The 16378-nt window shown below is 42.7% G+C and overlaps 1 protein-coding gene across 1 annotated transcript in view; it reads right to left on the reverse strand.

Annotated features, from left to right (window-relative positions):
- Positions 1-16378, reverse strand: part of ATP10A (ATPase phospholipid transporting 10A (putative)) — a 1364682-nt gene that overhangs the window by 455769 nt on the left and 892535 nt on the right. The window contains exon 8 of the mRNA XM_069636588.1: positions 2729-2946. Within this exon, the coding sequence (XP_069492689.1) occupies positions 2729-2946 (218 nt within the window). The remainder of the gene's footprint in view (positions 1-2728; positions 2947-16378) is intronic.

A 16378-nucleotide genomic window follows, 5' to 3' on the forward strand; every position in this document is an offset into this window, starting at 1 on the left:
TGAATTGGGGAGGTTCAATAAAGCTACGAGTAAAGGAACCATGAACTTTGGCAAGCAAACAAAAAACAGCCGGTGAATTAACAAAAGAGAAGAAGAAAGGCCTTGTTGTTTTTGCCTGAAAGTAACAGTGTCAAGACAAGGTTGCGCAAAATACGGCAACCGCGAGTAAAGAAAGATCAATGCTTTAAAGAGACAGTGTGATACAATGTACACAGAGTGGTCCTGCTGTTGGATATAGCAGAGTCGAAAATCTCTGTAGTAACATGGCTGACTATTCAAAGTCCTGAGGCAAAAGGAATGATTGGAAATAGAAAATAACGAGGATTGAAGCTTGCGCCTGATCGAGGGGAGCTTGTGTGAGCTGGAGAAACGCATTTTAAGCCTAAGCCCGACTCAGGGAGGCTGAAGTGAAAGGTAAGAGCTCTGAACCCGACTGAGGGAAACCAGTAATATTATGAGTGGCTCGAGCCAGATGGAGTTTTGCAACTACAAGTACCGGAAAGCATTCGGAGAAAGGGAAAGTAACGGCTGTCTAACTGGTCAGGCATAGTCAGAAGCCAAACCTATGCAGTCTCGAAAGCCTTCGCCCAAGAAAGCTTGGGGGAAGGGTATCACTGAGACCTTTAGGAAAGATTATGACTATTAAGGTTTTTGTTTCAAGACAAATAAGTCTATTTGAGGAAAACATTTGCAACATTTGTTTTTGGAAAGTCCAAACTAACATTTGATTATGAAAGAAGCTGAACATTCTGTTGACTCACCCCAGTAAGCCAGAGTGTGCCTCACTGGGAAAAACTGTGCTGCCTAAGTCCCTATGCCCTCGAATCCCATTGTCCCAAGGTGAAATTGTGGGGAAGGGATTCATCATTGCTTCAAACCCCTTGCCATCCTGATCCTTTTGTTAAGAACACTATCCTTTTATTGTGTACATTTCCCTTGCTCCTTTTTGTATTGGAATAAGGGCATGCGTTCGGTTTAGACCCTATTGTTTTGACTGTATTGACTAGGACTGTTTTACTTCATGGTCAAGTTGTACTCCCACTTTAGATTAAGGGCCAGTTAGGAAGTCGCCAACCCCTTGCAAAGTTATAAATAAAGCTGTTGAACTTGCATCTCTTGTTTGTGACTCTCCTTTTGATACCATGAGTTCCTCACAGTACCAAATGTTAGCCAGTGGAGAGCTGTCCGGGCTTATGTGCTCCATAGGCCTTAACACTAGGATCAACCTGGCCTTCTGATTCTGGAGGACTTCAGTTGGGTCTAAATAGAGTCTGTTAAAAGAAGCAAGCCTTGACAACACCATGGCTTTCGTCGGGAGATATATTGAAGTGAACAATAATGTGCTTGATCATATGGTAAGATGTAGTATGTGTTTCTTGTACAGTCTTGCATTTGATAGAAGAAGGTGAGGAGTGAGTCAAAGAGAACACCTGGTTTTTAGTGTGAGACACAAAGGTAGGGGGAGACCCTTTGTCTTCGGGCCAGGAGAAAGAGGAAATAGAACTGAAGAGCCCATCTAAAATATATCCAAATTGGAAGCATTCAGGTAGAGAATATTATCAATCACTAACTAATTCCTTGATGTGAGTGACAAAATGAGCTGAGTGTCTTCACACCGAACCAGCCAATATAAAATCAATGTAGGTGCCATCAGCATAGGATTGGAAGAAGCAAGAAGAAATAAATCAGAAAGACAATCCAGGGAGAAAGGACCAAGACACAGAGTATCTGTGGATTTTTGAGAGCTCAGTGGAAAAGGGGTGGGGGTGTAGGAGACACATGGAATGAGGTGTATGTGAGTAACTTGAACTATGATGGTTCAATTTGTATACATGTTTTAAACTAATTTAGTATCAGGTGGTGAGTAACACACATCTCATCCCTCCACCCCCATTGATATTTGAGAACCCTGTCTTGGAAAAAATAATATGCCCATTTGAGAAGCAAGGGGGTTGTGGGTAGAGAATATCTAAATAGCAGTTAAATATCGATCAGCTAAATGTTTGGCCCAGAAATCTGATCCGCCTGCAGGATACAGGCTGAAACCATAAATGTTGCATCAACCATTTTACATCCAGGGATAATAGCACACAAAATTACAGTTCTTAGGAGTACGAGAGATTTGCATGAACGGCTGTATAATGATGTGATATTATAGTGACATCACTTTTGAAATGGTGAAAACATCCTCTTGTGAATTTGTATTACCATTATAACTTTGAATCACAGCAGTGAACTACTGTATCCTTAATGTAATTCTGGGCTTTTACATCATTCACCAATAAATCTATCTATTCTTTGGCAAAGTGTGCATGCACATTTTAATGAACCTCGATTTTTCCAAAATGTCGGATAGTCTCAGTGTATAACATGTCAGAAAATCGGTGCCACCCTCAAGTTCATTCACATGGCCTTCTAACATTCATCATATACAGAGTTAAGCTAAAGCAATATGTTAAGCTTATGTGTGGCAGACGCTCTGATGTCACACAAACTGGAGCCATTGATATGCTTGCAGGCAGGGCTCTCAAATGGAATCTTACTTGATACATAAACATATTCAATACGTTACTTCTCTCCAACTTTAAATAGGTAATAGTCATACCTTAGCATCCATGTGATAACAAAAACTAAAGACCATGGTTCCGGTCCATGTTTAAAACAATGATTGCAGCATAACAATCTGTGAGGTGTGACAAAGGGAAGAGGACTAGTGTTCATCACTAACCATTGGACTGCTGAAGGCTGTGTGCTTGGATAGAATGCTGGCTCGTTTTGCTTCTGCTCTGCTTCCAGTGCGCCTGTGGGACTTGGTACTTTGCGTTCGATGGACCGCTTTGACACTCTGGTGACTGCTGGCACTGTCACGCCGGGGCAGCATTCCAACTTTGGGTGCCATTTCCTCGTCTTCAGAATCCGCTTCCTGGTACATGGCTAGGCGCTTTGCTGTTCAAAGGAAGATATTTAAAACAATATACACATTATTCATTTGGTAAGCAGATGCACTTTTAAATGGATACATTATGTCGCAAATTAGAGGTTGCCAACTGTTTTCACTGTTGTGCCACTATTCTGACAGTACTAAATGCTAAGATGGAAGTGCCAATTTTGATATTTTGGGGGCTTTTTGAAAATACAAACGCAATACAGCTGTATGAAGTGACCGGTGTAGCAGGACTCTAGGTTTAGAACCCGACCGTCCCATCACACTATGGGCAACCGGAGCCCTGCGTGTGTCTCATGGGTCAGTGGTGTAGGTAGGCAGTCACCCAAGTGAGCGGTTCTCACCTGATGTTCTGCTTTATAGGTGTTTGCACAGCAGTTTCTTATGCCACAGGAAATTTCCGAGATTATAAAATTCATATAAACAATTCCTTGTTAACTTCCTCCTAGAAGAATACATCATTTCAGAAATTCACATTTAATATGAAAGATAACATGTGCAAAACCAAATCCGGTCAGTGAAATCTTTAGCTGTGTGCCTCAGAACACATGCCAACATCTGGTGCTCTGCACTTCCCCAACACTACTTGTCAAATATTGTATTGCCAATGTTACTTAAGGTATTCAAGTATTTGAGAGAGTATACAACTGGAATAAAAGAAATGGAACTGGAGTGTCTAGCCTTTTTTCTGTACTGGGGCGACTTGGGCTGGCAGCTCTCTTTGGTGGTAGTACCAAGACTGGGTTGTGTAAGCTTGGTCCCTTCCTTCAGCGGCACGGACAGAATACAAAACAATGGGCTGGAAGATGAACAGAGCAATGAAAAATAGCTAGGATCCATTCAAATCTTTCCATCCATCACATTTTAGTTTCTAATGCACAGCAGATTAGGATCACTGCAAAGGCCACCCAAAAAGCCCCTGTATCACAATGCAGTATGCATCGAAGTTGAGACTGAGGAAATGATGGGAAGAGCTATGCTTGGCCTCTTAGGGTGAACGTGCTTCTAGAAAGCTGAACGAAAATGAAATGCTGCATATCACGATGAAAAAGGGACACCTGCTTGCATTCTTGCCATGTACATTCTGGCCATTTTTAAAGCAGCACAGCACACCTCATATTGACTTAAAAACGCAAATTGATGAACTTAACCGCCATGTTACTCCTCTTGGACTTGTCGGCGGCATCCGACCTGGTGGACCATGGAGTACTGTGTACACACCTGGCAAAAGCAGCAAACCTTTCCACAGGCGCTATAGCATGGGTTCAGTCCTTCCTCGATAATAGAACGATGCAAGTTTTCTTCCCTTCAGCATCCGCTGACCCTATCCAAACTACATGCGTTGTTCCACAGGGCTCCTGTGTTTCGCCAACTATGTATAACATATTTACCAAGCCTCTATTTGACAAATTGGACAGACTGGGTGTCATCTACACAAATTATGCAGATGACACTCAGATCCTCATTCCTCTTTCGGCAATTTTGACAAAGAACTGGCTTTGGTAAATAAAATATACCTCCTCATTCAGGCATGGATGGCATCCTGAATGACGACAAAACAGATATCCTGATTCTTGGATCAACCTCAATCTTAAAAAAACGGAATCCCAACTACTCCGCCTTCAACATAGATGGAAATATCATTAAGGTAGCCAAGGAAGTTAAAACCCTAGGGTTTTACCTTGATTCCACCCTTACCTTAAAAAAACATGTGAATTCCATAGCATCATCAACAGCCTACACCTGCAAACTAATCAGAGCCTGCAGACCATTCCTTTCCAAAACAAGCTGCATCACCCTTGCAAACGCCCCAATAATGCCCAAATTGGATTACTGCAATGCCCTATACTTAGGGGCCAACAAGTACATCCTGGACAAAATACAAATCTTACAAAATAATGCCCTTAGAACGGCCCTGAACATCCCGAACAGAGAACATGTCTCCAAAGTCAGAAGGGAACCCCACTGGCTAAAGATTAACGATAGACTCTTAAACACCCTTTTGTGTTTGAATACATGTACAGTGTTTTCAATATTTTGCAAGGCAGATACTAAGTACAACTTGTGTGCAACACAAAGGCTGATTATGGATGTGGGGTTGTAAATGTTTAAAAATGAGTAAAAATGATTTCTTGGTTTGAGGGAACAGAGCCTGAATTGCAGTAATGATATTCCCCTTTGAAAGGCACTGTGGTCTTGGAAACAGAATAGGGGAGAAGGCAACGCCCAACTGAACAACTGACCAGTCACTGTCATGGAAAGTTCCTCACAAGGTGTCGGCTGACTTATTGTCTGACTGAAAAAGACAATGTCAGCCCTATCCAGACATCCCAGTAGTAGGGGCTGTTGTGTAAAAATGTGTCCACTCAATTGCACTTTTTTCTGCACTAAAGCAATTTAAACTGAACGTGATGACCAAGTATTTTTTTCTGAATCCAATTGTTGCATAAGAGACGGCTATGCATTAAATAGAGTCCGGGTTGCATATTTGGACATGGAATGGCTTTCATTCCGACCTAGAGGCACCCACTGTGTTAAATGAAACTGAGCATTTTCGAGAAAGCAATTTCCATTTGAGCCAAGCCCCAACGCCACCGCTGGAAGTACACCGTCTGTTCAGAGACACATCAGCAGAGCAATTTTCTGAAGCAAACACTTGCACTTGTACAAATTTGGATACCCACAATGCCTTGCTGGTGCAGCTGAGAACTGGAGGTACTTTCAGCTATGGTTACTAGGTGGCCTTTGTAACTTGGATGACATGGAATATTGAACTTTCACATTTCAGGTGGAAGGGCTTTTTTCAAGAGTTTATAAACCCACCATAAATTAGGTGGCGACTTACACACACTCACTCACTCTGATCTGGTTCTGAATTGGAGGTGAACTTCCGTCAGTGGTTACTAGGTGGCGCTGTGGCACGTGTGATTTGCCTTCAATTGATTTTTCTTCCATCACATTTAAAGTTAAATGGTCTTTTCAAGCCTTTTTAAACCCAGTATAACTTTGTTGGTGTTTGCTACGAATTCCCCAATGTGCCATTCACAAGGCTGTCAAGTCTGTACTGCACCGATGATCCCTTTTAAAGGTGAAACCATGACGTCAGTCTTCTGCATTGAGAAATGTCTGTCTCGGGTTGGTAAAGCTATGTATCAAGTGGCACTGCCCTGTAACACCGAGTCTCAAAGTAAAAATGCATTACTCAATGGCAGAGAAACAAGGCGACATTCCTTCAGAGGCAATATACCAGATGTGACAGTTCAGAAGTTCCCCTCTGAGGATTTGGTACAAGCTTAAGAAGTGATAGAAGTGAATGTGGGTTATTTTTACAAGCACCCTATGCCACGTTAACAAGTCATATGAACAAACTGGGATCCATATTGCCCCTAACTCTCAATCTCCCGAGTTGGGGATTGGGGAATCGGGCGTCCAGTTTTAAAGGGTCCACGATTCGGCCTGCCTGGCAACAGTGGCATCACCCTCCTCGGAACCCAGTCAGAAGCTAGGAATAGTACTAGACCCGAGGAGATGACAGGTTGAACGTTTTAAATTAGGGAACCATGGCATAGTGGACTACTAGCACTGAATGCCAAACAGGTAATCTCAAAATGTACCATTTGGGCAACACGATTCCAGAATAGACATTAACAGACCTCGGAAATTGTTGTAATGTAATATCTTGTCCTGTCCTGCTGACCACCTATGTATGCTGTTGTAGAATGTTGGTGACTGTGGTGATTGGCAGCTCAGGAGAATGTTGGTGAGTGTTGTATGTGAGTGTTGCATGTGTGTCAGTTGGGGGGACGGCCGGTGGGAGTGCTGCATGCTTCCTGTCATGTAACATAGTAAAGAGTAACTGGAACCTTGAACTGCAAATATGTACAATAAATAATACCTGGATGTATACTAGATGCTCCACGGCCGGTCTGTGTCTTGACATCTGAGCTTTCTAACTCTTTTTGCAACAGAAATGCAATCCCGATTTCCCCTTGCAAGAACAGCAGCAGATTGTGTGCCCCTCTGTAATAAGTGTGCATGTTTAGCTGGAAGGTCCGCATAAAGAGCATTAGAGTGATTGACTGTAAACGGATCTGTGTCCCGACCACACATCCCCATTTCCAACGTAATACATTTGATCAATTCAGACTTCCGAGTTATTTAAAAAAAAAAAAAAATACCAAATAAAAAACCTCATTGTGGAAGCAATGTCTAATTGCAATCACTAGTCCTGATCCATTACCATTTACCCTGCCCGGGGTTCTGCTGCCCCCTTCAACTGCAGGCATCTTGTACATTGTGCCCTGTATGTACATACACACGTATCCCAATGGTACAATAATATCACTATGCAGATTTTGCAAAGAATCAAAGCAAACAGCATCTATTAACTGCATGTCCTATGCTCATGGTTAAGCGAACCTTACATCTGCATCCCACGTTCAAAGATTTCAGGATCTTACCATCCAAAATACTGTGGCTTAACATATTTGGCTCTAAACGCTCATCAGTTAAGATAGCGGTGGTTAGATTTCTTTCATCGTTAAACAAAACCTAAATGTGAGCAGCAGCTCTGCCACCTGTATACCTCGAACCTTGGAAGCATTGCCAAAGAGGTCAATTCTAACTGCCTTTTTACTTGTAAATTTGACTTTACACTTTCTTTTAAATATTGTAATTTTATTTGATCACTGAACTAACATTATGTATTGAAAGGTTGATATTTTATTAAGCCATAACAATAATACAAAAAATAATATCACTAAATTGGGTGGTGTATATATAGATCTCTGAAGGAAATACAAAGGATTTAAAAGACCACATGTCTACCCTCTCTGGAAACTGACAGAGGTCGAGCAGAGTAAAAGTAAGACTGGATTCAATGGGCTGGATAAATCAAAGTGGGGCCCTCCATAAATGGCACGTTGTTCTGTTTTGCCTTGCAGAGGCCACACTTTTGCATTACAGAAGGGACCATGTGAACTCTTCCATAATACTAAATGCGTACCCACTGGAATGTGAACAGTTCCCTAGTTTTCCTATTCTATATTTCAAAAGCATGGCCATGGTTTGGCGCGCACACAGGTGTGCTCTCCTTGGGCATCCTCATGGAGGGGGAAGGCTGGTCCCAGGAAACACGTGCGCGCACCTGTGCCAACACTGTTAGTGCGTCTTCTGCCACACTGTTATCCTGGGCTTTCACTTAAACAGAGCAAAGGGGGCATCCACCAATCTATCAAAGTGTGTCCAACAATCCTGCGGTGTGCCAGTGGATTGCACCGATGTGGACCCACACTGTCTGACCGCCAAGACATACACAAGTCATTTGGGACCCGGCCACGATGCTGTACTGTGTGGAAAGGGTGACGAGATCACAATGAAGAGCCTTGGTGTTGGGTTGCGGGAGACCAATTTGGTCAGTGCACCGACCGCTCTGCGACGCTGCCAGGTAGCCAGAATATGGTGGAATCATAGGGTGTCTGTCCCATCCCAAGCATTGCAAGTAAGGCCTACCAATAAGCCCAAACTCCCCCAATCAGGCTTTAGGAGACTCATGTTTCCAACCGCCTCAGCCACTGCATTGTGAACTAAAACACATGAACACTGTTCAGAAAGGAGGGGTTTGAAGAATTCAGAATGTGCATCTCACTGACCCATGACCATGGGACACTGCAAACTGGGCATGACTTCCGATCTATGTCTGCATGCAGAGAGTAATTGCTAGGCAGGTGCTGCTTGACCCCCACAGCCCGCCGCAGACTGCAGAAGCTCGTAGTTTTGGTATTACCCAAATTGTTGTAAATAAAACTTTTGTCACAAGTATAATTAGACTGATTGCTAGTTTATTGTGGGATGAGGAAGTCTCCAGGTGGGTGCACTCCCGTCCACGCCACTTCTCTTATCTCATGTGATTCTGGAACCCGAGGATTCCAGAATCATTCTGTCATCGTAGTTGTTACATCATCAGCCTATACTTTATAACATCTCCCCCTCCACCTTCCTTACAATGAAATGACACATGAGAGATCAATAGAACAGAGAAATATGAAAAGAAAGGTAGAGAGTAGCATAAGAAAAGAAAGGTAGAGAGTAGTATAAGAAATATAGAAATAATAAGTTGTGGAGATGATCCACCACCATTAATTGAAATGATTTGGTAATAACTACATGAATACTTCCTATAATATTTTGAAAAGGATATAGTTTGAGCTGCAAATGCTCCTAGTGTTACATGACATCCACCAATGAATGTTTCTGCCGACAGAATTAATAATAAATGAAGTCCTTCTTGAAGTTTCATATGATTTTTCTGTTCTTTGAAGACATGTCTTATACTCGCAAATGTCTCTGGGAAATCTTTCTATACACTCCTCCTCGGATGAATATCCTTCTCTCGCTGGTATGTCATCATCACACGGCCACTTCTTGCCATCCTCTAGAATAACCAATTTCTTGGAACATTCAACTATTCTTTGTGGCGTTCTGTATTTAGACTCCTTTTAGAACTTTCCCCGGTTCTTTTACATGAATCCAATCTCCCCTTCTGACTGTACTATTTGTCACATGTCTTTTGTTATCATAATATTTCTTATACTCAGGTTGTTTCTTCTTCACTCTCCTTACTATCGCTTCCATGTTGATTTCTCTATTCTTCCTCAACACAAGCCAAGCAGGTCTTAGTCTGTTTGTAGCTGTTCTTCCTCATTAGTGTGAAAGGTTCTTCTTCCATTGCAGAATGAGGTGTAACTAAGTATTCAATGCTTCCTTAAGTGTTTCCTTCCAAGGCAAATGATTGGTAATTGCCAGTTGAATGATTCCCTTTATGAACCCATTCATTTTTTCAACTAATCCATTAGCAATTGGGTGATATAATGCTGTGGTTCTGTGTTCAATGGGCCTTTCTCTCAAAAACTGTTGCACTTCAATGGACATAAATTGGACACAATTGTCTGGTATTAATTCTTGAGGGTTTCCTCCTCGATTAAAGATCTCTTCCAAGAACTTTACAACTTTAATGGCGGTAACAGTACCTTCTGCTACTCCCCATTCTACCCACTTGGATGTATAGTCCATTAACACAATAAAATACACTTTTTGAGGTTCTAGTCCTTCATAAGGACCTGTTGTGTCAATGGCTAGTTTAGTCCATACCGACTTTGGAACTTCCACTGGTTGTAAAGGTGTAGTTTGTACTCTCTTTCCTTTATCGCTTACAGCACACGCTGTGCACTCTTTAGACAATATTTCCATCTTATTCCAAATGTTCGGCCACCAATATACTTAACTCATCCTTCTCTTAGTGAGACTTCTACCAACATGTCCTTCATGAGCGATCTGCAATATTCTCTCTCTCAGTGGTGTCTGTGGAATTATCTGGTCCCCTCAGTAAAGACATTTTTTGTCACTGGAGATTTCATCTTCAATTCTTTCCCACATCCTGATACTTTGATCAGCATCCTTCCAGCCACTCCTGATGGCTTTTCCTAAATAATCTTGTTCAGCATCTTCATTTGCTGCTCTTGTCCATCCTTCTTTAGATATGCTGGCGTTTGTGTGCTATTATGCAATCTGTACTTTGTTCATTTATTGACTCTTCCTCTCTCAATTCATCAAGATCACTATCCCACGGCAACCTTGAAAAACAATCCGCTACAACATTGGACTTCCCTGGAGTGTATTTCACATTAACATTATATTGCGTAATGTCTAATGTCCACCTTCTTATTCGTGGTGATGTCAAATGTGGACGTTTAGAGTTCAATACGTGAATTAATGGTTTGTGATCAGTTCTCAATTCCACTGGAATGCCCCAAATCAGACTTTGAAATGTTCTAAAATCCACTTCACACCCAGCGCTTCTCGCTCTATGGTTGAATAATTATTTTCCGCTCATCTCAGTATCCTATATGCAAAAGAAATTGGCACTACCATGCCCCCTTGAACTTGTTCTAAAACACCTCCTCAACCGATGTTACTGGCATCTACTGAAACTATGGTCTTAGCACTGCAGTCAAACATTTTGAGGGTTGGAGCTTTGTTTAGAAGTCTCTTTATTTGGTCGAATTCCTCTTTACACTCCACTGACCATGTGAATTGTGTTCCTTTGCTCATCAAATCGCTCATGTATTTAGTCTTGTCCGCATAATGATGTATACATTTCGAATAGTATTCAGTCCGACCCAAAAAACTCTGGAGTTGGTCTTTACCTGTGGGTTCTAGAATATCTAGGATTGTATCCACTAGGGTTTTCTTTGGTTTAATTCCTTCAGCGTTTATACAATGACCCAAATATGTCACTTCCCTCCTTTTAATTTTGCATGCATCTATTCTGAGCGTTAGGCCTTTCTCTTGCATGACTCCCAACAGTTTTGCGTCTTAATACTCCCAACAGTTTTGCGTTGTGTTCTTCTTCCGTCATTGCTGAAATGAGTATATCGTCCTGAAAATATTGTACACCTTGTAAACCATTGTATAAATGATGCATCGGCCTCTGAAATACAGCCACTGCCGAACCTAACCCAAAAGGTATCCTCTTATATCTGAATGCCCCTAATGGGTTGATGAAAAACGTGAGGCGTCTCGATTCTTCGTCCAGTATTACCTGGTGATAGGCTGAGGATAAGTCTAATTTTGTAAAGAACTTTGCTGGTTTCATTGTGGTCAGCATCTCACTTATATTCGGCAATGGGTGTCGATCTACCCAAATATTTGCGTTAAAAGTCTCTCAAATCTACACACATTCTGATTGATCCATATGATTTCCGTACTATTACAATTGCAGAAAGCCATTCTGAGTTCTCCTATTGGTTCAATGATGTTTTGTTCAGATAATCTTGTCATCTCCTTCTGCAGGGCTTTTCTGGTGCCAATCGGAATATTCTGCACTTTATGAGCTACTGGCTTGGCACCTCTTTTCAACAAAATTCAGGGTTTAAAACCTTTTAAAGTTCCAATGGTATCATTATATATTCTCGGAAAACTCTTGGCTTGGCTAGGTTTTCATTAGTATCACAACTGGTTTCAGTGATTCTCAATATCGGAATATTTTCTCCTGGATATATTTCAATCTGCAAAGATGCTTCTTGCCACCACCCTACAATGGAGAAACCATTTTCAGCTACATATAACTTACAATATGTTCTCCTTCCTTTGAATCTCAACTGCACCCATATATAACCAATTATGTTAATGGACGTCTTGCCATACCCAGTTGCCCTCACCTTTGATATATGATATGATAGTTTATTTATATAGCGGCTATACACAATGGGTTTCAAAGCGCTTCAAGGCAAGGAAGGGAACAAGGGAAAATACGACATTCTTACAAGCCATTAACAGTAAGGATGTGAAATTAACTATCGTACTCGGCCTGACGACATTATAGATAAGGAACGGTGGGGGAGAGTGGGAAGGAAATGGAAAAAGACAGGCGGCTACTGTACTAGGGCTGACGACATTTCTGGTAGAGCTGGAGGAAAACAAAAGGTGAGGGAGAGGGGTGCAGAAAGGGAGGGGAGGATCAAAACAAGCGACTATCGTACTAGGCCTGACAACGTTTCAGATAGTGCTGGAGGGAGGGGGGCAACAGTAAGGGGATAGGGGAGCGACAGATGAGGTTGCCATCATAGTAGGGCCAGGGACAATTCTGATAGAGTAAGTACATAGAAGAAAGTAAGGGGAGGAGGGGAAGAGATAGGAAAAGGGAGAGGGGGAGGAGAGAACAGAGAGTAAGCACTCCTTTGTGATCTGTAAGTCCTCTTTTCTTCCTTTTAAATCTCTAAAATATGTTTCTACTCAACCATAGTGTATGGTGATCCAGTGTCAACCATTACCTGTAGTGATATTCCATTTATAAGCATGGGTACCCAAGGGCCCACACCTTCCTCAACTAGTGTTAGCGCCAGGATTTGTACTACATCTTCCATTCCATCAGTAACAGATAATAAACTGCTTGGACCTCCAATCTCCTCCAATGCCTTTATACTTGTTGTGTTACTTCGCATATAGCGATTTCCGTCTCTTTGTATACTCCAATTAGGCTGCAATCTACCTCTTCCTCTGGCATTTCGGCATACTTTACCAAAATGGCCAACGTACCCACATCTGTAACATTCCGCAGAATACGCTGGACACTCTCTTTGTTGTTGTGTCTGTAATTTCCACATTTGTAACAGAAACAGTTAGTGTGTTCACTCGTGTCTGATTCATCTATTTCACACACCTTTTTCTTTTATTTAATCTTCTCTGCTGTGTTTTGACTTCACTTGTTTTATATTCCTCACACCTTATGTTGCGCTTTCCTGTATTATTTGTGGTGATACTTTGATGAATGTTTCTTTGTTCTGTGCTCCTCACAATCTTTACTTTGCACTTTCACTGCATTATTATTACATTGGTGGCGATTCTTTCCTTTATGCTCTTCACAACCACTATTTTGAACCTTTAATGACTTGTTTGTGTTGATTCACTGATGGACTTTTAATTGTTATATCACTGAAGTGGTTTGCAGTCCTCTGCTCAGCTTCCGTGCATTGCGTGGTTTATTGTTGGTTGCCGGATCACTTTGTATCGTACAATGTTTATCTATGTTGCCGTGACAACCTTTGTCTAACCTTGTGATGGCAGTACGTATCAGACGTTTCTCCGGGACCTTTACGCTAACTTTTCCGCTGGCCGCACGCACACACATCCATAACATGCACCTTGAGCAGCAGTCTTTCACCTCTGTAAAGTACACTTGTTTTATATATTTTGCATGTCGCTTCGCTGCACTTACTGCAAGTTGTGCTTTTCTCATCTGCAATCGTTTTCTTCATTTGTAAATGCCCGTAATGACGTGGATTCGATTCGACTGCTACCTTTCACTTATTCAGTGCGGGGGACTTCCTCTCTGTGACGAGCGTACCTAGTCACCAAATTGCTGTAAATAAAACGCTTGTCACGAGTATAATTAGACTGATTGCTAGTTTATTGTGAGATGAGGAAGTCCCCAGGTGGGTGCAATCCCGTCCACGTTGCTTCTCGTATCTCATGTAATTCTGGAAGCCGAGAATGCCAGAATCACACTGTCATCATAGTTGTTACATCAGCCTACACTGTTCAGAAAGGAGGGGTTTGAAGAATTCAGAATGTGCATGTCACTGACCCATGTCCATGGGACACTGTGCAGGACCTACGATCTATGTCTGCATGCAGAGAGAAATTGCTAGGCAGGTGCTGCTTGACCCCACAGCCCGCAGCAGACTGCAGAAGCTTGTAGTTTTGGTATTACCCAAATTGACCTTTTGTCCTAATTGACCTTCTGCACAATTGACCTTTACCTTTTATTTTACTTTTTATATATATGTGGGGGGGGGGGGGTTGGGGTAATAAATATAACTTGATTGGGTAGTGGGTTGCGGGGGGGTTGGATTGAGTGGGGCGTTGCGGGGGGTTTCCCCCCGCATATGTGTCCTAATTGACATTCATTTCACGATCAGTTGTGGAGAAGGTCAATTCTCCCGCGATCAATTGTGAAAAGGTCAATTACTAAACATCCGCAGTTTTGCCATGGAGGTAGGAAAGCAATAGGAAGTTGGGGCCTGCTAACCCCCAGCAGGACCAGCCATGCGGCCAGAAAGCTGCATCTCTTTTCAAAATGATGATCTGTGATGAAATAACTTCAGTACAGGGAACAGGAAGCATTCTGTTGCACCGTTAAGTTCATATGAGGGGATTTTAGTCTAAATGGCCTCAGACAATCACAGGTCCATTCCCAATCTGTGCCCAGCTGTCACTAGGCCCATTAACATCACCAATAAAATATAAAAGTAGGGTAGACTGAGCAACGGTTTTTGTGGAAGGAGACCGATTGTGGTTAAGGAGAGAGACAAGGAGAGCAGTATGACTACAAGAATTAAGGGAGAGGTGAGTGAGAGATGCAGAAGAGTAAGAGTAGGGAGTTCTGTACTAAGGGGGGAAAGGATGATGAAGATGAAAGGAGAGAGGAAGGAGCAGTGATGGTTGCAAATTAATGAGTAGGCTGGAGAGTGGAGAAACTTTTAAGGAGAGGGAAAGGAAAAAGTGGTAAAACAGAGCGAGAGGGAGGCTTTGAGAAAACATTGAAATGGGAAGGAAAAGCAATGATTGGGAGAAGTGTATTAGGTAGATGAGGAAGGAGGTCTAGAGAAGGAGAGCCATGGTCCTAAAGAAAGTAAAACACCCTGCTGACTGCCAAATTGCTTCTTCTGCCGTTTCTATCCCCACCAGTGCTGCTTAAAACAAGCAAAATAACTGTTTTGTGATTAAAAAAATAAAACTAGTAGGGCACTCCAGTTGACTCCCGCAGTCGGCACAGAACACACAGGGAATGGATACAATGCATGTGTTGGGCCTGCGGGGGGGGGCAGGCTGTGCCACTGGCTCCTTTGCACTGTTGCCATTTGCGTGGTTACTTTTTCGAGCACAGTGGTTTGCCCAAGATTCCCAGCCTCAGTTGCCAATAAAATGTTGCTTTGAAAGTTTTATTAGCAGTCCAATAAGTTTGCAATAAGAGTATCATTGCACATCGTCCTGCTCTTCCAGGGCTTATGTTGCACTACAGTACATCATAGTCCATGTTTTCATACCAGCGTTTTCTAAGCAGAACACTATTCATCTCTGATTGCTGGCTCTTTCAAGGTGACTTCATAAAAGCAGTGCTGCAGATTGGGTGTAGTGTCTGCGGAATGTGGCAGCAGATGCTGAAAGTGTTTATATACAGAGCGTCAACATCTAGTGGCGAACCAGTGCTCAAGCAACCACTGCCACAACATTATAAGTTACTAACCGTAGTGGCTTACATACTCTTAGTTCCCTTTCCACTGTACTGCATAGGCGTCCCTTCGAAGGGATGGGAGACAGAACCCTTTTCAACAGGAAAAAAAGCGTCTTCCCCTTTAAATGTACTGCCCTGGGAGAATGCACTGCCCTGACCCCCCCCCCCCCGCTTCGGCGCCACACCTCAGTCCCCATAGACACGTCGACAATAGATTAACATTGCTTAATGACACCAGTTTTATTAGGGGGGTGGGTGGTGGGACGTATGGAGGAAAGTCACTACAGTGAGTAAGTTATAATTACTCTTACGTCCCGTCCCCTTTCCTCCATACTGCACGGGCGATTACAATTGAGTGTAGCCCCAGGGTGGAGAGGAGACCCTCCTTAAGCAAACAGGTTTCTGTCCGGCCTCGTCTGATCTAGAACCGGCATCCAAACAGTAGTGCTTGCAGAGCGCCGAAAGGGTGGCCCCTGTAGCTGCCCTGCTTATGACTTGCCAGGGGACATGCTGCTGGAAAGCGATGGCTGTTGCCTTGGCTCTGACGGCGTGGGCGTGCATGTTGGCCGGAAGTGTCTTATGCTGTCCCTCGTAAGCTTCTTTGATGGGCAAGACCATCGAACGGGCTATGGAGTCATTAG

This window comes from Ambystoma mexicanum, chromosome 7p (genome assembly GCF_040938575.1).
Source record: "Ambystoma mexicanum isolate Mex_15411 chromosome 7p, UKY_AmexF1_1, whole genome shotgun sequence".
NCBI lineage: Eukaryota > Metazoa > Chordata > Amphibia > Caudata > Ambystomatidae > Ambystoma > Ambystoma mexicanum.